The 25,598-nt window shown below is 39.7% G+C and overlaps 1 protein-coding gene and 1 long non-coding RNA gene across 5 annotated transcripts in view; one reads left to right on the forward strand and one right to left on the reverse strand.

Moving 5' to 3' along the window:
* Positions 1-25,598, forward strand: part of sema4ga (sema domain, immunoglobulin domain (Ig), transmembrane domain (TM) and short cytoplasmic domain, (semaphorin) 4Ga) — a 54,481-nt gene that overhangs the window by 21,252 nt on the left and 7,631 nt on the right. For 3 of the 4 annotated variants that reach the window (XM_041789950.1, XM_041789951.1, XM_041789949.1), the window contains 12 exons: positions 3,060-3,208; positions 5,193-5,255; positions 5,381-5,479; positions 5,602-5,695; positions 5,786-5,899; positions 9,334-9,488; positions 13,180-13,355; positions 17,821-17,965; positions 18,777-18,999; positions 19,881-19,996; positions 24,226-24,380; positions 24,798-24,856. In XM_041789950.1, the coding sequence (XP_041645884.1) occupies positions 3,060-3,208; positions 5,193-5,255; positions 5,381-5,479; positions 5,602-5,695; positions 5,786-5,899; positions 9,334-9,488; positions 13,180-13,355; positions 17,821-17,965; positions 18,777-18,999; positions 19,881-19,996; positions 24,226-24,380; positions 24,798-24,856 (1,548 nt within the window). The remainder of the gene's footprint in view (positions 1-3,059; positions 3,209-5,192; positions 5,256-5,380; positions 5,480-5,601; positions 5,696-5,785; positions 5,900-9,333; positions 9,489-13,179; positions 13,356-17,820; positions 17,966-18,776; positions 19,000-19,880; positions 19,997-24,225; positions 24,381-24,797; positions 24,857-25,598) is intronic. The other variant, XM_041789952.1, reaches the window with a different exon arrangement.
* On the reverse strand, positions 19,904-24,640 carry LOC121511319. The gene is made up of 3 exons (XR_005992034.1): positions 24,612-24,640; positions 24,199-24,335; positions 19,904-19,985 (listed from the first exon to the last, which is right to left on the reverse strand). It is a non-coding gene; the product is annotated as an uncharacterized LOC121511319 (long non-coding RNA).

A 25,598-nucleotide genomic window follows, 5' to 3' on the forward strand; every position in this document is an offset into this window, starting at 1 on the left:
TCTGTTTATTTCCTAAAATGCGTCAATCTTTAATGCTTTACAAACATTTTGCAACATCTAATACAGTATTGAGTACTTTTATCTGACAGTATAAGGAGTTATTTGTCAAGAAAATTTCTTTAGCATGTCTTAGTAGACATTTCTCACCCCCTGCATTGACAATTACAGTAAGTGCCGAAATCCTATGTGAACAAAATCTATCATGACATTTAGCACTACTGTTCACCTTTATTATGTGAGAATTCCATCAGCTTACTGTGATTTGTTAGTTATGATGTTAGGCTCGTTGGTGCTGGACTGAGTGAGACATAAAACTGCATTTTGTGAGTTCTGGAGGAAACAGGAAGTTTTCAGTGCTCTTTGCTGCGGCTGATTGGTCAGTTGCTGTGATGTCACTCTCAGTGATGTTGACTGATCTCTGTTGATTGGCTGAAAAAAATAACACTACATACATCATTTGCCTGAGAAAGGGTCAGCAATATTTGTAGAAAAACATCCTAGAAACATCAACATCAAAGAGAAACCCCACCACCACCATTTTCAGTATGCAAGGAAGCCTGCTTTTGTCCTCTCTGTCATCTGAAGACTTCTGTCAAAATGTTCTTTAAACTTTGTTTGGCATTTACCAAGTATCCAGACATATCTTGCTGCTCCTTAAAGAAGTCAGACCATCACTGTTGTTTGTACTGAAATCTCTTGATGATAAAAACACTAAATTAATCATCAGAAGTACCTCTAGTATTTGACTCATCATTTTAGCACTAGAAATGACCCTGATAAGCGATTTCTTTTCCTAATTTTAAGTGTCTTTATTTTTTTCTTATTTCTTTGCTCTGAAATGAAGAGATTCTCTGTCCATGTACAGAATGGCAGAGTTTAAAAGAAGAAATTTTCTCTCAGTCTAAAAAAAGACCCAAATTTGAATCAAAGAGTAAGGCCTGCACCCCACTTTGCTCTGACATTCGACAATAATACAAGGAGAAATCCATCACGGCGGATGAAGAGATTTCTATCTCTCCCTTTATCCTCGTACTGTCAGGTTTGATTGGGAAAGAGCTCTCTCTTGTGCTGTTAGCACACCCCCCACCCCAAAGCAATAACTTTATGCACATTAAGGGGCTGTTTTAAAAGACATTGAGGATGGAGATGTGCTACTGTATGAAAATACACCAGTGTGGACTCTTTTTAAATCCTATTTTGTAGGGATGCACAAGATTATTGGTATTATATTGGTGTCAGCAGATACTAGCTAAAAAAGTGAATGACCTATACCAGCTGCAATCATTGGTCATACAAACAAATGAGTTGTTATAAGTTAGAAGTTTTAGGCTGGATCAACAGACCCACATTAGCCTAAGTCTTTTTCTTTATTCATCATTATTCCCTACACTTTAAAGTGTGTTTGAGGATGAACAAATTAATAAAGTTCAGTCCTTAAAACTTAAAAATTGTGTGTTTTAAGAACCGAAATGTTAGGTCTGAATAACTGTTTAATATTGGTATAAATACTGGTATTGGCTGAAATTATTTTTTTGTATCAGCAGATTGAATATCAGCAAAAATCCAATGTCGTCCATTGCGCCATCTTCTTTCACTTATCAGTAGCAGGTAGAAGTCAGCCCAGACCAGACAGGATATATAATCCCGCCAGTGAATTATGGGTCTTCCCTGAGGTCTCCTCTGAGCCGGACATGCCCAGAAGACCTCCAAATGTAGGCACCTAGGAGGCATCCTGATCAGATGGCTGAACCACCTCAGCTGGCTCCTTTCGATGCAAAGGAGCAGCGTCTCTAGTCTTAGTTCCCTCCGGATGTCTGAACTCCTCACCCTATCTCTGAGGCTGAGCCCAGGCCAGCAACCCTCTGGAGAAGAGTCCCCTTAGCCACATGTATCTGTGATCTTCTTCTTTTTCGGTCATTACCCAGAGTTCATGACCATAGGTGAGGGTTGGGAGGTAGATACACCAGTAAATCGAACGCTTTTCAGCCAAACTCTGTCCTTACCACAATGGACTAGCACAATACCCGCTTGCCAATATATCTTGATTATTATTGTTTTCTATGATTAAAACCACAATAAACAGCACAACTTGTTTATCGTTGCCACAAACACAGTGAATGTTATGTGACAAACTACTACATAATACAGTGGGAAATGCCCTTCTGTTGCTGTACCTCAGTCATTTGTGTTGCTTCATTGTAATAGACCATGAGTTTTCTTTGCCATCGACTCAGTGTTAGCTGCAACAGGAAATCCTGCCTCCCCCCATAGTGGTCCGACTTGGTATTTCCAGGTTGCTCAATCTGGCCTGCTGCTCAGCCCACCAGCTTTCAAACCTTCTTTTTTAGTAAAGAGGACTCTGTTCAGTAAAAATGGCATTCCATACGATGGATTTCCCAAACAGTAAACCAATGTTTTTGTTTTATGGATTGATTTCTCATGAAGGGGAAAAGCTGTTAAAGGGTATTTCCTGGTTTGCACTTAAAGCACTCCCATCATGCTTGAAGAGCAACGTGATTTAGGACATCAGCATAATGCCAAATTAATATTTTGTCCAACTTCATCTGTATATGTTGAGTTGTACAAGCGACCATAGATATGAGTCATTCCTGGAGTATTTCAGAATATTTGAATGCAAACAAAGGAGCCTTTTACCATGTAAAGTGTTATTTAGTGGAACAAAGGTGTTCCCATGGAGACGGGGTGTGATCAATAGCAGCATAGTAGCAAATGTTCTCAGGTGGTTATGTGTGCAGCTTTATGAATGGCAATCAGGCTTTATGTTAGGAAGTAAATAAGGTTAAGTTTGTCCTTCCATGCTTTCCTTATACTTCAGTAAAAATACACCATCACTAACATTTCACCTATCCGTCATTTAAGAACATATTATTCCGCATAATACATTGCTGACTCAGTCAAAAATGGCTGCTCTTTGTTTGTGATGTTTTTTTAAAAACACCATTTGCAGGTTTACTTAAAAAAAAACAAGCAAAATCGATGAGGGGTTCACACCTTAATTAACAGCACATTCTCTCCTTTCCTCTCCTATCCTTTCTCAGGTCTCCAGGGCTGCAGGCGTTTCCAGTCGTCTGCAGTCAACTACAGCACCATGTTGCTGGAGGCTGACAGTGAGCGTCTCTACGTGGGGGCTCGAGGGGCTGCATTCGCTCTTAATGCCTCTGACATCTCTGCTGGCTCGGCTCTCACTGTGAGTCTGTTTGTTTGTTTCTGTGCTGCTGCGAGTCGTGTGCCTCTGCAGCAGCATCTTTAACTCTGCCTCAGTTTCATTTGCATCGCATAGAGCTGGAACTTTTTTTTTCCAGGCAGCACTTTTTCATTTTGAGGCAAAAATGTTTACTCCCCTGTTACCCTCTTGTGTGTTTTTGTTTTGTGTACTCACATTACTTTCTACACAATAATGCTGTAACACCACAGGAGTATCTAGCTGCATAAATCCACATATTAATGAGAAGAAATAGCTGGTTTCTATCTCCATAACTCTGATTAGATTCAGCTTTTAGACTGAAGCATGTTAACACAGAAATAGTTTCTAATTAATGCAGAAATTAGCATTCAATCTACCTCCACCAGGCCTGGTTTCTGTTCAGGCCGTGCCTTTGGAAACTGGGGGAATATTTGTTTCAAGAACAAAGTTAATGGTTTTAACAGCAATTTCTTCACAGTGTTAGTTTGCTAAAATGGTCCCATCGATGGGAATGCAAGCTTAAGAGGCTTTTTGGATTCTAATTAGTATTATAGAGTGGATATACCTGGCTTAACGGTTATTATAGTCATAATTTTAGCATTAAAGTTAAAAGCAAACTTTTTTTTATGCTACGACCATTTTTTTATATCATTATTTGGCTTATCATGCCTCTTCGAAATAGGAGGACAGTGAATACAGCTGGAATCAGGGATAAGAGAGTTTGAATAGCTTGTTAGAGAGCTGTAGCCTCTGTACATGGGCTGCCCACTTTAACCACAGAACAAAGCCAGCTAACCTTGCAATGCTTCTGGATTGGGCAGATTTCATTTCTGTCATCAGGCAAATCCATCTTGCAAAGCTTCAAGATGAAATGTTTGTGCCTGGTCTGACAATAGATGGACCGATAACCATCATTTGAAGAAAACGAGGCGGTAGCCATGAGCGGGTTTTGCTTTCGCAGAAAATTGAGTTTGAGTTTTAAGTCTGAACTACATTTAACATGGATATTGGTATCAGCCCTAATTAATTTGTAAATCCCTGCATATCGGATATCAGCAACCATCCAATCTTTTGCATCCTTAGTTGTCATGGTCCTTTCATGGTGGCCACCAGGACAAGGCTGCCGTGACATGACATGTTTATGGTTGCTATGGAAATGCTGGATGTTGCATCAAAAACTGTCTTATAAGGAAACAAGAGGCTGCTGTTTTGTTGCTGTGTTTCATTAATGTTTAATGCTGCTTACCTGTAATGGACCCAGGAGTGGATTAAGATGACTCTAATATCTGGGAGAGTCTAAGGGCATGCTTCTTTTAGCTTATCAGGCAGTTATATGCACTGTCTCCAAGCTGTTTTGATTACAAATTTAAATTTAAAATGGCAACTTATCTATTCATCATTTGGACAAAAATTATGTAAGAACTGAAATAAATGGGATAATCTATGTTCATACTGCCACTTTCCCTGGTAATGCTTCCATAAAGTGCATTTTCAGCAGCGTTTCTGTGATTGAGACTGGTCCTCACAGAATTGCAGGATAATTCCATTAAGGTGGATCTTCGTTTGAGCACCTTCAACATTAAACCCCCTTTCATCTCTCAAGCTGCTGTGTGTGTTTGCTACCTGCTGATAGTCTGACGTTAAGCTGTTATGCTAATTACGCTAATACAGCAGTTGTGTCTGTCATTAGGTGTAATTTGCTTATGTGTGTAACACTAATGCACAAACACTTCTCCATCTCCTGCTTCTGTGTTAGGTTGATTGTCTTTGTTACAGATGAGTTAAAAAAACACACTGCCATTAAAAATTATTCAGAAACTCAAATCTGTGAAGGCAGCTTTCCTTATGCATGAATTATTAAAGAAAAAAGACATAACTCAGTTCATCTGCTGTCAGTTCTGTGGTATTTTGCTTAATGCAAGTCAGTGATGTGAAACCATCAAACTCTCTCCCTCTGACTAACTGCATGTAACGTGGTGCATTTTAGATCGAGTGGGAGGCTTCCTCAGAGCAAAAACTTCAGTGTATGCTCAAGGGAAAAGACAATAAGGTAGGCATTTAGCCGGTCTTTCTACCCCAGTCCTTTCTTTTCATCTTTTTTCCTTTTTGGCTCCCTCCTATGAGATGAGATTCCCTGAATGTTGTATCTTCTCTCTCTTTCTCTCCCTTTTCTAGACGGAGTGTTTTAATCACATTCGTTTCCTCCAGAGGTTCAACTCGACTCATCTGTACATGTGTGGGACGTATGCCTTCAGACCGCTCTGCACATACATCGTATGTCAACGCAGAATACATTACATGACAGCCAAGGCTTCTGATAGACTTTAACATGTAGAAGTGCAAGTCTAGCCTGCACAGAGGCAACATAAACATTTTTCTTTTTTTGTGCCATATAGAACGAGGAGAGATTTGTGATATCCTCTCAGCCTGAAGACGGCAAAGACAAATGCCCCTACGGCCCAACAATGGGCTACACAGGCCTCATTATTGGTACACTCTCAGCATTTTTCTTATTTGCAGTCATTTCAAGACTTTTTCTAAACTACTGGATAACCGGATTATCTGTTATTCTTTCTGCAGACCAGCAGATGTATACAGCATCCCAGTATTCATTCAGGGGCTTTCCGGATATTCGACGCAACTCTCCATTCCCCAACCTGAAGACAGAAGACGCCCCCACTCGCTGGCTGAATGGTGAGTAAATCTCCTGAAATGATAAAAGCCTTTTAACATTTGTGGCAGGATGGCCCAAAAGGTCAAATCTTCTTGCTGTCAGAACACTAACACCAGGATTAAGATCCATATCTCAAGTAACTTTTAGCTGAAGTTGGCACTGCAGCTAAGACTGTAGCCACTTAAACAGCCTTTCAGAGGAGGGACTCTCGAAGACATACTTAATTGTTTTCCCTCTATTATTAAACATGCTTTATAGACACAGCTGGAGAGTTGACAAGCCGCCATAACTGCTGTGGGATCTCCCCATAACATTGGCTTTTTTGAATAAGAGCAGACTGAATGAAAATGAACAATTTTTTTTAATTTATTTAACATGTCATTCTATTTGACTTCATTTTTGATAATTTCAAAGGGCATGGTGAACAACCTGTCAAGTTCCTAGCTGCTCTAACATTCATGGTAAACCTTAAGTCTGGAAATAAAACATAAAATGCACCATGCACAAGCTTTTACTTCATGAAGAATCATCCTGTATGAGAGCAGATACTTCACAGATTCACTACCATGCAGAGGACTGGGATATGCTTCAGAAGAGGATCAAGAATGGTGGACTTACTTTTGCCCCTCTGAGTGATTTATAGATGGTACTTTATTGTTAATTTCCTGGCGATTCATAAAATAATCTTGTACGTAGTGGTCTTCAAGTGAGCATAATTAAGTTAGAGCAGCAAGTAATCATGACAAACCAGCTGCTTTAGCAAAAAATACAAAACAAGTATGTAATAAATTAACATGTCATAAACACGCTCATAGTCCGTGATGATTAAATAAATTTAACACTAATTAAGAGTACAATAACATTGCATAACACAACACTTTGTCACTAATATATAGCAGAGAGCCACAATTCTTTCTCCATCTCTAAAATAGATGTAATGAAGTTTACCCATTACCTTCTCTTCTATGAAATAAACCTAGGTTAAAAATATGTATGTATACTGGAACACTTACATTTTATTGCAAACTCACATGTATGAGCTCATGGTACAATGTCATTTTTCATCAGCACACTTTTTAACACCATGGAAGGTGCCTCAGCAGATGAAATAGCATCTCACAGTTTTATAATATTGAATAACACCAGGAAACAATTCAAAAGGATTGTGTTGGTGTATTACGACATATTTAATTACCAAAGAGTTTGGTGATTCACTGTAATTTATTCTTCAGGCTTATCAGCTTTTTAAAAATGTTATTTATATAACTACTTTTATAATTGTTGTTCTACAAAAACAAGGTGGGCATAGAATTACACTGTGGCCAAATAAAATCGAAACGTAAAAACACAAAAAATGTGTGGTCTACAGCTGAAATAACAGTTTTAAAGAATTTTTAACTAGTCCCTACTGTATAGCTATATAATTTGAGATTCTTTGCAAAGAGGCCTTAAGCAGCCTGTTTAAGTTAGGTGTCACTCGCACTTGCATCTCTGAAGTGGTCTGTAACAGTGTTGTTTCCAGCTTGTACCCATTGTTTATGCTTGCGAGGTGATATGAAATTATACTGAAAATAATATTTACTTCAAGTGAGTGCAAAAACAGCATAGTCATTATCTGGAACTTTTGCAGAAAGTTGTCCTCTCCTGGAGCTCAAAGGAAGACACTGACACCATCGTAGCATGACAGCTAGCCTATCTGATGTTACACGGCAGCTCTAGCTTCACTTCAAGACTGATTGACACATGTACCAACAAATTAGGAGTGAGCATTGTCAATTAGTTATGTTCTTCTTTTGGCTAAATAGCAACTGCCTTGGCACTGGCATTGATTAACATATATACAGACAAAGAGAAAGTGTAGCAGGCATGGTTGATTGTTTTGGTATTTTGGTCGGCTAAAATTGGGACGGGGTTGTTCAAAAACAGGACATTGTAGCCTTTTGAAGATTTTTGATGGGACACGGGACACAGTCCCAGGTAAATCAGGATGTATTGCCACTATGTAAAAGTTAACTGAAGTTAAAATCCTCTTGTTAAGGTAACTTTATTAGCAGTTGTCTGTTACCACAGCAGTTGACACCCATTCAAGACGGCAGCACCCACAGGTTGACTATAAGATTAGCCTGTTGGCCAAGAATACACAAACATGCACAAACAAGATCCTATAGACATGCAGTAAAGGAGAGATGTCTGAGTGAGAGGGCTGCATATGAAAAAGCGCCTTTGGGTTTGGTGCTTTGCTGAAGGGCATCTTGGCAGCACTCAAGGAGGGAACTGGCACCTCTCCAGCAATGACCAAATCCCATGTTTCGGTCTGTACCAGGTGTACATTTATCTGTTATTTTACCTCACAGTTCAGTTTGAAAGAGGCAGAATGATGATTTAAATCTAGCAGACAGCAGCAGTGGTATCAGAGGTGAATCATCCATATTTTCATTACCTATACCACTTACACTGTTTGGGATTGGAGACAATTCCAGCTGTCTCTAGCTGGGGTACACCCTTGACAGGTCACCATGCAATCCTTGGGCTGACATTTAGAGACAAACAAGCAGTCACACTAACACCTACAGGCAATTTGGAGCTACCAGTTAAACTTAGGAGTATGTTTTTGGACTGTGGGAGGAAGCATCCAGAGAGAACCCACACATGCACAGGGAGAACATGCAAACTCCACAAATAAAGGCTCAATCTGACCAGGGATTTTATCTTTCTTACTGTGAGGCAACAGCACTAACCACTTCACCACCATGCAGCCCAGAGGCAAATCAACCGCTATAAATATGGGAGCTGGCAGGGCAGCAGGACTATGCTTGTGCGTGTATATTAGTGTGTTATTGGCAGTGTTGCTGGCATTTGTGCTGCCTCTTTTCCTCTCATATTGCCAGCATGATGTATGAAATCACATAACTGCAGAAGCAATTACTTCACTTATTCCCTAGTCATTCATTACAGCTTAGTTTTATATGCAGAGCTTTATGATAACAACAAAAAACAAATAATTACCATTAGCTTCAACTGCACTTTGTGATGTATTCAGCACTAATTAGGCAATGTAAGCAACAGTAAGGTGGTAAACACAGAAAAATAACTCTAGAAATAGGTTTTGAATATATTTAGAGTATTAAAATGACCAAGTTTTACTAAGTCTCTTAACCATTTGTGTTTACTGTGATAGTATTGGATTGTCCTATCTTTGTCCTCATTTTACAAGGAAACTGCTCTGTTAGAGATCAGTATCTTCATTTTTCTCACTTTCTATGGTTCTAAAGAGACTTCCCAGGTGGAAAGTGCAGAAACTACACACTGTGGCCTACTCACCTAAATAGCACTCTGTGGTTGTAAATACTGTCATGTGCTGATTACTTTATACAAGGGATGAAATGATTTTGTTGATTCATTTTTGTAGAAAAAGTAACAGCTTGAGTCAGAGTATTTTTTCTCTCTCATACAGAGGCGGAATTTGTTGGCTCTGCGTTGGTGAAGGAAAGTTCAGAGAGCAGCGCCGGTGATGATGATAAAATCTACTTCTTCTTCACTGAAAAGAGCCAGGAACAGACTACAACCTACAGCCACAGCAGGGTGGCACGCGTGGCGCGGGTTTGTAAGGTGAGTGCAGATTTGAAAAGAAGAAATAAAAAAGATACAGAATCTGATTTGCAGGTTTTGCATCAGCTCGGCTTGAGTGAAGTCTCTGTTGATGATAGCTGAGTTTGCTATAATAGATGACGGGCTGGATGGGGAATGCATTTGTAACAAGGTCCTGGTGTGATTAGATGAGCAGACTGATGAATGTGTAGCAGAGTCAGTGCGGCTCCGAGTGAGACGGATGGATGACTGCAGGGGAGAGACAGGCTGTTAAATGTTGTCTGATAGCTTAAATGAAAATTATTCAGATTTCCTTCTGCCCAGGAAGGAGTTAAAACTACTGAGCTTCAGTTTCACAGTCTAATAGCCATGTTGTTCTCTCCTTGGAGGACTTTAAATGCTTAAGAGATTTCTCCTTGAATGCCTGGTAACATAAAAGTTCTTTTTGCCTTAAGAGAAATGCATGGCGGTTGCATGTGTGACTCTGGTGATTTGCTGCTGGCTAAACAGATTTGGAAAATCAAGGGCAACATGATGCCAGTTAAATGATTTCATTTTTCCTTTTACACATGCACAAAACTTCTTAAAATGAGCTGCACGTGTGAGCACAAACAGCCAAATTTTTCACCCCTTCTTCACCTAGCTCTACTATTCCGCCAACACCCTTGTAAAATTTCTGCAGTAAGTTTGGGTGAGCCAAAGTAGGGGTGAGCTGATGTGAGGCAAATGCTTACTGAGAGCTTGTGGAGCAAGGGAGATGGTGTTTATATCCAACAACAGCTGTTCATGTAATGATACTGATTCATACTGCTTTTCTGCTAGCCAGCGTGTCTATTTCCACTTTGTTTTTTTATGCTGTGAATTAGGTTTGTCTAAATTTCTATAACACATGCTTCAAAACTATATAATGGCTGTTATTTTTACATTCACAAGTAGCAAATTGTATCAAAGTTATGAAAGAAAAAACTGCACAGTGGTGGGCGATTAACATTGAGATTAAGTAGAGAAAGCAAACGCCACTCATGATAAATAAAGCAGTAATACAGAAGAATAAAGGCTCATTTATGCTCCCTTTATGTACGAAAATGCATCACTGCATTTTAAATGATTCATCAGTAACTGCTGACATATTCATGAATGTCATGAAGAAGTCTGTCTTACATAAACCTCCACAGCTTCTTCATTGTTGCCCCACCTGCCCAGCTGTTGTGTTATAGTCTGACTCTGTGCCCAGGTTAGCTAACATCTTGTATATTTTTGTAGTTTCTAACAGCTAACACAATATTTGTCAATATTTTCTCAGAAAGTTCTGCATTTTTTTAAAAATTATTCTTCTTTGTTGCGCCCCAACAATTACTGGCTGGTGTTTCAGTGTTTTTTTTTTTGTTTGTTTGTTTTGTTTGTTTGTTTATCTTTAACCTTCGACCTCTTGATTGCTACTAGGAAGGAGCACAGCCTGTACCCTGCTAACTGCTTTTTTTCACTGGTCAGCAAATTAGTTTTGTTAAGCTCTCAAAGCTTCTCATGCACAGGTTAATGTCAGTTGGGGTCTGCAAATAGCGAGACATCACCTGGTTCCTGTGTATTCTATAGCTCAATCCCTTTTCTAACTTTCACTCCTATATCTGTTTTCTTGTGCCCCCTTACATGTTGAAACAGTTTCAAGAGGTAGTGGTATACTCTTTCACAACAATATAGGAAGACACTATGTAAGGGTTAATGCCCGACAAGGTGTCCAGTTATCGGGGATTAATGGGCGACGCGGAGGTGTGAACCATCCTCCGCTGCGCATCGGACAGTTGCCTCCGCGAAGTCCATTAATCCGTGATAACTGGACACCTCGAAGGGCATTAACCAGCTTATACCATGGTCACTTGCCAACAAAAATAATTAATACAACTACTAATTTACAATTTTATACGTGTTGTGATCAATAGTAAAGTTTTACTAAAACAACAATTTCTTTCCCCTTGCAATGCATGAGGGCTCGACTAATAACTGGAATAGCCATTCCAATCCCATTACGTTCTTAAAGAATGTAAATATTATTCACTACTCCAGTAAATAGGCAGGCCATAGATACCAAGTCACAATGGAACAAAAAAAATTGTCCGCTCAGCGCACTTTCTGAACGGATTTATCAATGAAAAGACACGAAGACAAGTGAGACTGAGAGTCATCTGTGATCACACTATAGACCTGTAAGTTAACATGAACAGTCATCTGATAGAAAGCTTAGTTTTAGCGGACCAGCAGTTTGAATAAACAGAATAATTCCTCCTTCTGCACTACGAGGTCACAGATGTCAAACAGAACTGTCCACACCCTGCAGGTGCTGATTGTCCGTCAGACACGTCAATATTTATCAGATATTATCATGTCGGTTTATCAGAAGCGTTTCCTTTGGCTTTACAAAGAAATAATGTCTTCTTTTCTTTTGTTTGTGTCATTTGAATCTTCTGACAATAGTTTATAGCAGTTAAAACAGGAGGGAAGTGAGTTTTTTGCAACACTCACCTCTCAGTGTTAAGGTGAGTCTGGAAAGAAGACATACATCTGTTAGCAGAGTCAGTTTGCCCAGCGTTTCTAACGTGCATATCCAGTACTAGACCAAATTATTAACGGAGGAATAATCACACAGTGGGGCATCAGCTTTGCTCGAACTGGATCTCACGCTCCCTCTCTGAGAGGGAGAAAACTTTATTGACACACGTCAGTAGACACACAGCAAATGCGCATTTTGTCACATATATCCAGCGCACATCACTGGCTACTGTTGCTGCTCATTTACATAAGTAAACACAGAACAGAACCTCTCATTACAATTGAGAGCATATATACATATTCTTGTTTATGTCAACAACGTCAGATATAAAAGATAAGACCGTCTTAGGTTACAGGCCTTAAACCTGGAGTCTGTCATTTTATTTATGTCAGTTAAGTGATGGTTGATACCAGTCCACAGGCTTCTTAGGCTGGCAGCACTATACCCCCTGCTCAGAAAATATGACTGTCTCAGGTTGCTATAGTTACTCCTAGTGGAGTAACGGCTAATGGCTGCTGCGCATTAATTTGGAACAGTGAAAAGTTTTTTGACCGGGACTACTCGAGAAGTTCGAAAGGTGTCCATATATCAGAAGTTAATGGACACCAGTGGAATTTCCAGAGCCAATCAGAATCAAGTATTCACCAAGACCACTGTATAAATTTCCATATGTGACGTCAGTAGCTGTTTACATTGAGGTATTGCAAGATGAATCTTCCTGATGTAATACATAGAAAATCTGCAGTGAGTGAGAGCAACTCAGGAAGATTTAGTAGCAAGCCATCTGAAAGTTTCTGAATGTTTACAGTAGAGCATGTGTGAAATTGAAAAAAGTGACCTTGATTCTGACTTTCATTGGATTCTTGTCAAGAAAATTTTCGCCTCCAGACCCAAACACTCCTACACAAACCTTTTCATTACAGTTGGGACCTATGGGACTCCATTTCTTTAATAGAGCTATCGTTATTGCTTCTCCTGGCCATCTGTTGCTCTCTTTAGGAGGCTGACATCCTTATGTGTGCCACCTTAAGCCAAGCATTTAGTTTGTTTTGTCACTCATCCAGCTCTTACCTCATATTACCCTCTTCCAGGTCTTACCTCATTTGACCCTCTCTGCTCTCTCCTCTTGCTCTGTTTGTCCTTCTCCTCCACCTTTCTCTGCCTCAGGGGGACCGAGGGGGCCAATTTACTCTCCAGAAACGCTGGTCGTCTTTCCTCAAAACCAGGCTTACGTGTTCTCTGCCAGAGTATGACTTCCACTTCAACGTGCTGCGGAGCGTGTTCATCATGCCCAGGCACACGCCGCAGGAAACGCTTTTCTATGGCATCTTTGGCCTGGAGTGGTGAGTGTAAACGTGTCAAGATATCAGCCTCATGAGGATGCAAATGTAAATGAGTGGTGAAAAGATGAAAGGAGACGATCGATAAGTTGAGACAGCCAAAGGAGACAGGAAGGGTCGAGATAAAAGAAAGGATAACTTTTTATACCCAAATGATATGAAAAGAGAAGTTGGGTGCATGACTTTGACAGCAGTTTGAGGAGAGGGTATTGATTAAAAATGGAGATTTAGATGGGATTAAAAGAAGCTGAAGTTTTAATCTTTAAGACTTCAGCCTTGGTAGTTCAGGGACATCTCAGTTTCCATGTTATTAGAAAGTTTGGTTCCCTATTGGTCCACTAAAAGCACTTCATTTCTCCCCCAAAAAACCCCTCTGTGTCAGGCACAAGGAGAGACTAGAGAAACTTCATTTTAAAGTTAAGAGCAGGAGCGATCCCGAGTTACCTGGTGGTGTAGGTGAGAAAAATGCGAACCCATGCCAACCCACTCGGAGAGCTACTGTTGTCATGAGTGGGACTTAATTGTGACACTTCTTCAGGACATCACTGAATCAGAGGATAGCGGCTCACAGACGCCTGCAGTCTGCACCACACTCCATCCAATAGCCCCTGCCTTACTAAACGCCGGTGTTTTGGGGACCTTCTTCTACTTTCTGAAGATAAATTAAAAAAAAAAGACCCCGACCGGAAGGGCCGCATGGCAACCCAACTTCAAAAATCCCGAAATATCCCTTTAATAGCTGACAAGGCAAAAAATTCTATCATTTTAAGAATTTTGGGGAGGCCCTGTGGGCCCTGGCTACCACTGGCAATCAGTAAGAGCATTATAAAGCAGCATTTTATTATTTTGGTTGCAAATATGTTAATCATTTGCAGTGTTGTCTCAATTTAGTCACAAAAAACACATCAATAAATTGTTCTTGTCAAAATGTTTGTTTATATAATAACCATGGTAGCACCACCTTGTGCTGAAACTAAGAAGTACAATATAGTCCAGCTTCATGTTCTAATGTGGGCTATATTTCATTTTATTCTAAGAATGTGCTGTGGATCGTTAAAAAGTGGACTGCGGGCCACATTTGGCCCCCGGGCCACAGTTCAGACACCACTGATGTAGGTACACACCTCAGCTGGTCCCAACTGGCTTTGCAGTTCTGCCTCACAGTCCCCATGCTGGGCTTTGACCTAGAAGCATAAATATGTAGAAGAAAGACGGGAGGAAAAGGCAGAGGTATTAACGTGGCAAGTGTAAAAGCTGAAACCATGCATTTAGGACAGATGAAGAGTCAGTTTTGTTAAACTGAAGGTAAAATATATTTTAAGTTTATGGACAAGGAAAACACAGAATGGTGACTTACTGTATCTGAAAGTGGGCAAATCGCTGCCTATAGTCATTAAGACTGCCATACAGTACGTCAGTGACTAAAGGTGCTTTTCAACCAAAAGTGCCAGGAACTTTTAGTTCCAGTAACTTCGCTTCAATGAACCAAAGGGTTCCTGTGTTTTCTTTATCTTCAAAGTACCATGATGATTATGTGAATCAGGCATCCTGATACAAAAGACAAACTAAATCACTGTAATCATGTGACATCAGATCCTGTACTATTACTTTTGTTTTCTAATTGTATAAAGAGGTAGACACAGAGGATCTAATTATCCACATGCTGTGTGCCATTGTCAGATTTATTTTCTATCCAAAGGTTGTATTGTAGTGTTATTTTTAATTTGACTGTTTTTGTGATTCACTTTTTTGTTTGTTTGAATATATTGTAATGAAGGATATAGGGACCAAAGTTAGGGATGCACGGTGGAACGGTTAAATTGTGAGATTAACGTAATGAACCTCCCACCTCCAAAGGCTGCTGTAGCTTCAGTTAATGGCCGCTGCCTTCCTGTCTGAGCTTTCCCACAATACTTCACCGGACGTAAACATGAGGAGCCCAGTGGCAGCTTAGCAGTCAACGTGTAGTAGGAACAGCACGATATGACAGTTTCTTCAGAAGTAAATTGAAATAAAGTGGTATGTAAGCTGTTGAGGGTTGAACACATATAACCACTCAACCGAAGTAAAAAGGGGCCACAAACCAAAACACGATATTAATCTGCAAAGAGGAACGAAGGCTGGCAGAGCTAGCTGCTAATCTTAGCCATGCTATGGAGAGTATATCAGGCTCACATCACACCTGCTGACACAATGACCCTGTGAGGAATTTGACTGTTTTCTAAGGATTTTCTCCTCTTTAGTCAAACGAAATTTAAATGAGCGTTTAGCCGAATGGGGAAATAGACTCCTAGGAACATCCTTAACCAAAGTTATTATTGATAACTACAACTAACTAAATAATTAAAATTGAAATGTAAAAATCATTTTAGTAAAAAAAAAACCAAACAAACAAAAAAAAATTGTCACTAAAACGGTGTTGTATGCTTACAAAATAAACTAAAATGAAATTAACAAACCAGCAGAAAAACTTATTCAAACTAAACTGAAATTTAAAACAAAAGTCAAAGCTAAATAGAAATAAAAACTAATGAAAAATCCAAAACTATAACCTTGATTGTGACTAGGGATGAAGATTAAAACATGATTTCCTTAAAACTTCAGTTTGTTTTTCAAAACCCAGGAATCCATAACATTTTGCTCATCAGTACTGATATCGTGTCTCTTGGGTTCTGCGACATAACATTACTCCATCTTATTACTGATGCTATAAAATTTATCTGTTCATGTAGGGGGAGCATACACCCAAAGCACATCACCACTGTGCCTCAAACTAAATGCAGTGATTTTAACTGTCTACTTGAGAAAAAAAAGGACTCCAGCTGTGCTGGGATTAACACGTCATCGTAACACTGACTTCAGCTGCTACAGGACAGTTTTTTTATCCTCATCTGCTCAGATCAGCAGTGAAAGTGCTCCTAAACTTTGTAGCAAGCCCTGATAACTAAAAATATCATTCCAATGCTGAAGGCAGTAGTGAAACTGGCAGAATAAAACTTAAATAGCTGACTTAATAGGTCAACAGACATTTACGTTATGATGCAATCAAGGTCAGCTCAATCAAATGACTACTAGGCAATAAAAAAAATCTTTTGTGTTCAAATGCCAATTAAAGAAAATGCAAAATGTTTTTGACAAGAAACTTAAATATTTACAGTTGTGAAGATGAGGAATTTGTTATTCCAGCGATAGAAAATAGATATAACAAATGGAATCATGATCATCTTTTATTAACTAAAGCTCTAGTCAGCTGGTATGACTATTAAAAATATATTATAGTTTTGTCTAACAAACAGAAAAGGATCAACAGTGGTATCAACAAGGACTCAGATCAATAAGGATGAATAATAAGGGTGTCATTGTCAGTAAAAATAACAATCTCCATCCCTACTGGGGACAAACAGTCTCTATAGTGTATTATGTATCATTATGGTCTGTCTGTGTAGGTTTTCAGTCATCTGGGTCAAGGTTACCAAAACTTGATTCAAACAAGGCAACTGAACTTGGTAAAGGTTCTGAAAGGCTTCTTCAGCTCTAAAACTGACTGGGGCCAGAGAGAAATGTAGCCTGTGTTGACTTTGAATGCTAATGATCTGCATGATCACCTGAGAGCCATTGACCTAGTTACTAATCAGCAATGTGAAGTACTAAAGTGCATCCCTTTAGTTGTTTTACTTGTGCTAAAGAAAGAAGATTAAAATAAGACAAAGGTATACATGTACAAATGAAACGATAGGGTGGGACAAACGATCACTCAAGGGCTTTTAAGAGGATCCCACCAAACACATTACAACATGTGAAAGGTCCTGTCACAAATCACCAGCAAAATCATATATTCAGATGAGGTCAATCAGGCCAACAGTTCCTTTTTGTACTGTAACACAATGCATTTTAAACATCCTTTATGCAGTTAAAACCCCCAGTATTCCCTCTGTCTTTGGAAAGTACTACCCTCTGAATAGTGACTTTTTAAGGGGTAGGTTTTTTTTTACCCTAGAACAAAATTTAGACCCTGGTTCCTGCAGTCAAAAAAGCACCACGTTCCTCAATAGGTTCTTGAAGATTCTTGCACCTCAAATCAATTTTCCCTCCTTTCTGAAAATAACTATCTCAGCTTAACTGTGAATGTAAACATACTGAGTGTGTTTCTTTGACATTTTTGCTCTGCTGTCTCCTCTGCCTGACTTCTACCACTACTACAGCTCTCTGAAAGCAGTTTGTAGTTTCTCCTCTTCACTTACATTCTTATCCTCTCAGAGTTGTACGAGCTTTTATTATCCTTATATGATCTTTGACAGCTCTCATGCGCTCCCTTCATTTGTCTCTTCTTCTCAGTGAGGTGAGCCATTGATCTGGTGCACTTGTGCTGCAGTCCCTATGACAACACCAGGTTTACTGCTGTTATTGTTTGAGGCCTGTCTCTGGTCTTTTTCTAACTCCGTGTGTTTGTGTGCGTTTCTGTCTGAAGGAAAAATGTAAAGGCGTCAGCAGTGTGTCGGTATTCTCTGTCTGAAGTCCAGGAGGCTTTTCAAGGACCGTACATGGAGACGCAGGACTCCGACTCGAAGTGGAAGGAATACACTGGAAGAATCCCTGACCCAAGACCTGGAATGGTAAACACTCCTGCTGCTCTCTCATAAAAAATGTCTCCCTACTCTTCTCTCCAATAATACACAGGAAAAATCTGCATAAAATCCCAACAGAGAAAACTAAAGTGATCCAAAGTAAAAATACATTAAGAAGGAAGACCGAGGAAAAGATGGAGGGAAAACGATAGATAGGACGAGTGTCAGCCTGAAGAATGAGACTCGAAACACAACCAGCTTATGTCACTGAAACCCATTTCCATGGCGATTAACGCCGGCCTGTAGCTTTGGCGACAATGGCTTAGTGTGGCAGCCGTGGATGTGGCATCGTTAGCAGGAGCAGGCGTTATCCACTGTAGTGTCACTTCAACACTTTGTAGGACTTAATTTTAACGTCATTTTAAAAAGGAAAGGAGAGACGGTCAAGGGCTTTTAGCATCAGAGCGTGAAAGCCTCTTAGAGGAGCCGGCTGAAGTCATATAAAAAGGACAAAAAGAATGCGAGATGTTCCCTTAGTCAGGTGCAGAGATAGCTGAGTCGCCTGCATGTCAGCACAAGTTGTTTGCTGAAACCATACATGCTTCTCTTTGCCCCTAGTGAAAAGTTGCATTTCTCACACTCAGTCTTCCACAGGCTTCACAGGCTTAAGTTTCCCTGCAGACCATCTCACTAAGCCTTGTGACATTCTCGCTTGCTTCCACTTTCCGTCTCTATTTCCAGACAACTTTATTACAAACGATCCAAAAATGTCTCTCTTGCCCCTGCAGCCCACATCCTTTCATGTAACTTGCTTATCATCTCCTTCTCTCATCGCTCTCTCTGACTTCTTCTCCTGCAGTGTATAACTGACGCTCTGAGGGCCAGGGGCATAAACGTATCCACCTCCCTGCCTGATGATGTACTGGACTTTGTCAGGAGGCATCCCCTGATGTCCCAGCAGGTCCAACCTTCAGACGGGCGTCCACTTCTGTTCAGGAGGACCACAGACTACACCCACATGGCCGTACAAATGGTCCAAGGCTTGGACGGACAGACATACCATGTTTTATACATGGGCACAGGTGTGTATGAACCTATGCAGAGTGCAGTCTGTTAAAGGAATATTCCAATATTTTAAGCATTAGTCATTCCTTTCTTGCAGAGAGTGAAATTAGAAAATTGAAACAACTTTAATTTACTGAATAGAAATATGAAGATTTGCCAGTAGAAACAGAGGGCAGGCTTATGGAAACTGTAACATCATCTGCAAAAATCCAGTTGTTTTACTGGAAATTGAGTTTTGTCTATATCTTGTCATTGTGGCCATGTTAGCGCTATCATTTACTGGTCTCAGAGATTTTTGGACATATTTCTTACTTTGTAATCACATAAGGTTAAAAATGATTTGGTGTAAAAGGTTAAAATTGCCCCAAAAGCCTGTGCAACAACAACTTAACACAGTTACATCCTAGTATATTAATGTTTTTACTCTAATTGTTGCACTGTAATCATGAGTGGTGTTAAGGAAGGTAGTATCGGCATTGTCACTAAAAATGCAAATGCCACCAAAAAGGCTTTATTTGGAGATTTACTTCACAGCGTCATTATTATTTAAAGTTGCATCTAAGTCTGCTCCTTTTGTGTCTCGATGTATTTATGCATTTTTTCATTTTCAAACTTCTGCATCTTACCAGCACCATGTTGCTCCCAAACTCCTTTTTTGTTTCCTTATTGCATGAATTTTTAAAATGAGGACTACACGTCTTTGATGTCGGAACCGTCATGAATACACTTGAATACAAATTATTAATGCATCACACTCTAAACAAAAGCCAGAAAAATGTCCACTGGAAAAAGGATGAAATAGACAAAAATGACTCTCAGTGATATATTTTGTTTTTACAGTTTGTTGTAGCTTAACTTCATGTTGGTATGGTCTATTTATTCTACTGTTTCTCCACAGATGAAGGCTGGTTACATAAAGCTGTAGAAGTTGAGGGTCAGCTGCACATTATCGAAGAGCTTCAAGTCTTTGAGGAGCCACAGCCTGTTAACAATGTGCTGATATCTGCAAAACAGGTAGCATGTCTGACATCACTAACAAAAATACATTTAAGGAGAAGAAGTTGGTCCAAGTACTGAATTTAAAGTAGGACTGAACAATTTTGCATAAAAATGAGTTTTTTATGTAAACTAATTATATTTTTTTTCTTATTTGGGTCTTAAAGTCATTTTTTGGATTCCAACACTTAAAAGGAGGATAAGAGGAGGGAGTAAACAGGTGGATGGAGTTTCATTATAATTTGTGAATAAACTCATGACTGTTTTACTTTAGAGTCATCAAGCATTCTTTTTTAAGTCAAAACACAGCAGTCCTCCCACCTCCTGTTGTTTTAAGCTGCGTTTAGCCGACGTGACAAGCTCCATTTGTGTAACTTCTGATTAAATTGGAGCACACCATGTCAAACTGCTGTGCCTCTCTAACACTGCAGCACTCACATAAAGCTGTAAAGTAAACAATCAGCACATCCGTGCCGTTAACAGACCGTAAATTAACAAGCACCCAGATGAGATGCACCTGATATCAGGAATTAACTAACTGGAGATCCACTTCTCTTAAATGAGCCTCTGCCCCAAGTGTAATGCTGGTGAAGTGATAGAAATGTTACCTGTAGCCAGATGGTTCATGCAAGATGCACAGACTCTACATAGAAAGTGCTAAGTTCTCAAACTGCTGATGGTGATATCACACAGGATTTTGATAATAATTAATTGAAAATATGAGAAAATTTATTAAATAACAATATAGAAATGGCAGCATGCCGTGCTTAAGGTCATCGCATTTCTTGTGATATGACTATTGACCCTGCGCACATCGCGGTTGTAAAACAATATATCACCCAGCCCTAACGTGCAGTATGTAAATTTCACCAACATGGTGCTTTCATAAATGAGAAGTGGAGATGCAGTGCTCAGCTGTGTTCACTGCTTAAATTTTGTTCTGAATTGACAGCACTCTGGGCACCTGCTTATCTCATATACAGAGGCTGTAGTCGTAGACACACTGGTTGTGGGATCGATTCCTGTTCTCAGCGCTGTTTGGTCTTCACATATTTCCTGTCCCTCTTCAGTGGTCCTATCCCAACAAAGGCAAGAGCCCAAAAAGTCATCTTTTAAAAAATTGCACTTTGCAAGGTTTATTTATTAAAAACTAAACCACGGTTTCTGTTTCATGGATATATTTCACATCATGAGAGGGAAAAGCCGTTAAAAGTGGCCTTCCTTGTTCATGCAGCGAGCTACCTGCAAGGCGTTCTGAGGTCACTCTCGGTGTTGACCAGGAAGGTCACCTTTAACAGTTTTACTCCCTCATGTGAAAGTCATCCATAAAACAAAAACACTTGTTTACTGTTAAGTAAATAAATACATATTATAGAGTGCTATTTTGTAGGAAAAAAATCGCAATTCAACATAGCAAGCAAGCAGTAGAGGGAAGGGGGGCTGAGTGATGCATCTCTCATTTGCAGTATGGAAATGTCAAGGGTGGGGGGATGGAGTTGCGTTATGTGGGGAGCTTGGGAGGAAGACTGTGCAACAGAAGGCAGAGAATAATTTTAGTCCATCACAGGTTTGCAGCACAAAACATGAATAAGATAGAGCAACAGATCGATAGTTCCAATAGCTCCCAGACTGGACATGTGATAAAGCCCCCCAGAACGGGGGGATGAAAATGAGAGCTTTTTGGGCCCTGCAAAATAGGGGGCTCATGGAGGTCAGTAAAGTTGTGATCTGTTGAAAAGTTAAGCGGTGAAAGCCATAATTTATTTTTTTATCTAGATTATAATCACTTTTTTATTAAAAATTAAAATGAATAAAGTAGAAAATAAAGTAGAAGAAAGTCAGATAACTTAAGTGGAAAAATAATAATGTGAAATGATACAAAAATGGACAACAAGTGGCAAAACTTGGTGTAAAGTGCAAAAAAATATATTAAAATGGATTAACAGTTGCACAAAAAGTTGAAAAAGAGGTTAAAAGTGGCTGAAATGGTCTAATAGTGGCAGTAAGTGTTGAAGCTTCCAAAAAGATGTTAAAGTATCAAAAAAAACTTAGTGAAAATAGGCAAAAGAGTCAAAATTGGCAAAATGGGTTAAAAGTTGCTAGGTGTTAGAAGGGGTGAAAAATGAAAGGGTGGAAATGGGTTAAAAATGGCACAAATGGGTGGAAAAATGGTGAATTTCAATAACAGACCCATTGATAGCTTGACACACTTTTCAGCTGTGAAATGAGGCACTTGTTAGCCAGAATGCTAGCACCACTGCTACTGATCCAACACACATACATTAATGGACGAAAGTTTTGGCACTCCTGGAATTTTTCCAGAAAATACACCATTTCTCCCAGAAATTGTTGCAATGTCAGATGTTTTTGGTATACATGTTTATTGCCTTTATGTGCATTGGAACAACACCAAAAATCTGAAGAAAAAAGACAAAATTGACATAATTTTACACTAAACTAAAAAATGGGCCGGACAAAATTATTGGCACCCTCTACTTAATATTTGGTTGCACATCCTTGGGAAAAAGATAACTGAAACCAATGGCTTCCTGTAACCATCAACAAGCTTCTTACACCTCTCAGCTGGAATTTTGGACCACTCTTCTTTTGCAAACTGCTCCAGGTCTCTCAGATTTGAAGCGTGCCTTCTTGCAACAGCAGTTTTGAGATCTCTCCATAGGCGTTCAATGGGATTTAGGACCAGACTCATTGCTGGCCACTTCAGAACTCTCCGGCGCTTTGTTTCCAACCAGTTCTTGGTGCTTTTTGAGGTATGTTTGGGGTCATTGTCCTGCTTGAACACCCATGACCTCTGATGCAAACCCAGCTTTCTGACACTAGGCCCTACATTGAGGCCCAAAATCTTTTGATAGTCTCCAGATTTCATGATTCCTTTCACACAGTCAAGGCACCCAGTGCCAGAGGCAGCAAAACAACCCCAAAACATGTTTGAAGCTCCACCATGTTTGACTGTAGGTACTGTGTTCTTTTCTTTGTAGGCCTCAATCCGTTTTCTGTAAACAGTAGAATGACGTGCTTTTCCATAAAGCTCTACCTTAGTCTCATCTGTCCACAAAATGTTCTCCCAGAAGGATTGAGGCTTACTCAGGTACATTTTTGCAAACTCCAGTCTGGCTTTTTTATGTCTCTTTGTCAGCAGTGGGGTTCTCCTCGGTCTCCTGCCATAGTGCTTCATCTCATTCAGATGACGACGTATGGTCTGAGCTGACACTTGTGCACCCTGAGTCTGCAGGACAGTCTGAATTTGTGTGGAAGTTGACTGAGGATGTTTATCCACCATTCCAACTATCCTGCGTTGCATTCTTTTGTCAGTTTTTCTCTTCCGTCCACATCCAGGGAGATTAGCCACAGTTCCATGGGTTATAAACTTCTTGATTATATTACGCACAGTGGACAAAGAAATTTCCAGATCTCTGGAGATGGTCTTGTAACCTTGAGATTGTTCATATTTTTTCACAATTTTGCTTCACAAGTCCTCAGACAATTCTGGGCTCTTCTTTCTCTTCTCTTCTCTCTCTTCTCTGCTTGGTGTGACACACACAGGCACACAACACAAAGGATGAGTCAACTTTTATACATTCTAACTGGCTTCAGGTGTGATTTCTAGATTTTCAGCACCTGTTACTGCCACAGGTGAGTTTAAATGAGCATCACATGCTTGCAATAAAATGATTTATCCACAGTTTTAAAAGGGTGCCAATAATTTTGTCTGGCCCATTTTTTTTACTTTTGTGTAAAATTATATCAATTTTGGGTTTTTTCTTCAGATTTTTTGTGTTGTTCCAATGCACATAAAGAAAATAAACGTGTATACCAAAAAAACATTTTATAATTGCAACAATTTCTGGGAGAAATGGTGTATTTTCTGGAAGAATTCCAGGGGTGCCAATACTTTCGTCCATGACTGTACATTGATATCATAAATAAATCAAAACCGAGGAAAGCCAATTTTTGTTTTTTTTCAGGGGCCCAGTAAATTCTGTGGTCAGGCCTGGGTGTAGTCATGTTCTTTTTTTTTTTTTTTTTTTTTTTTTTTTGTAAACATGTAGGGCTTTTTGCCTCTATTGCCACAACCAGTGTATTGAGGACTAAAGTCAGTATATGGGCACCTGCTCTACCAATTGAGCTCAACTGGCATCTGCTAAAGTCATGTCTTAAACGATGTAGACATTTCATTGCAAAAATCCAACATTTTGTACCTTTAAATCCTCTCGTTTTCCCTGCAGATGAGCGTGTACGTGGGCTCGCCATCAGGTGTGGTGCAGCTCCCTCTCTCCTTCTGTGGCAGATACACCTCCTGCTATGACTGCATCCTTTCTAGGGACCCTCACTGTGCCTGGAATGGAGCCCAGTGTGTAGATATCATTGCACAGGCAGACAGGTGGGTGTTGGAGGGTTTACATGTGCATGATTGGATCAGGTGATTAAAGTGCTGCAGGTGCCCTTTTGTGTATTTGATTTGGCTAACCTCAAGTATCACTGTGCCCTGTCACAGTGTCAGCTCACAGAACTGTTGCATAATCAAAGTGTTGGCAGAAACTTGATGCTAGCTGTGATAGTAAACATAGCATGCAGGTGTTTACTCAAAATGTACTTGTTAATCCAGACTCACTTTGTAGAGAGCTGTTATGGAGGCAAAACCTGATATGAAAGAGAAGAGAAAGCACTTAAGACACCGAAAAACAAATAAAGAGTTAATGTGTCATCAATACTAGATATTCTTCCTCTCAGAGCAGCTACCTCAGTGATTATCCTTTGCTCTAATTAGCTAATTGTTGTGTTTTCTCCTTTTCAACAGATCCACCTTAATCCAAGACATCCAGAATGGGAGAAATGGATGTGAGAATGTACAAGAAGGTAAACAGAGATCTCATTGTATGCTTGTTTCCCTTTTTTTTAAATATGCAATGAGTGATGAAAGAGAGCTTGGAAACAGAAAATGCAAGGAGGAACTTGAAAGATGTATAGTTGTCGTCAGATGGCATGAAGTTCTCTTTGAAAGTTGATTATGCACACAGCGTTGGCAAAATCCTCTTCTCCCTTCTTTAATCACATTTTTGCCATCTCTGGAGACGAATCTGTTTGATATTCTAGTCAGGCTAATGCCTTCTCTCAGTTCACACTTTCAGTCTGATAAAATATATAACCCCCCTCCACGATGATCTCATTCTGTGTGAGGTGATAAGATGGCAGGAATTTAAAGAATACGATAGAAGAGATTATGACTTATTAACTTCAGATAACCTTTGATAAATGAAACAGATGTTTAACATAAAGAAGTCAGAGGCTAAAGTGTAAGTTTTCTTGTAAATGTGACAACTTAGACTTTATAAAAGAACAGGCACAGCACTGTGTCTTCATATATTGGTTTGCAAACCTCAGGTTAAAGCTTCAGGTCTGGATTTTTAACTGTCACCATCTTGTGCTTTTTTGGAGCCAGACACAAACCTATTTAGGTCACACAGCAGGGCAAGAGGGCTCAAACCAATTATCTTGTGTCTGTCCTGGTCAGTGGTGTAGTGCAGGGTATACGCAGGTAAATAGAGAATGCCCACTTATTTTTCAGCTTCCTTGGGGTTACCCACTTCTAAATCTTCTC

This window comes from Cheilinus undulatus, linkage group 6, assembly GCF_018320785.1.
Source record: "Cheilinus undulatus linkage group 6, ASM1832078v1, whole genome shotgun sequence".
Lineage (NCBI taxonomy): Eukaryota > Metazoa > Chordata > Actinopteri > Labriformes > Labridae > Cheilinus > Cheilinus undulatus.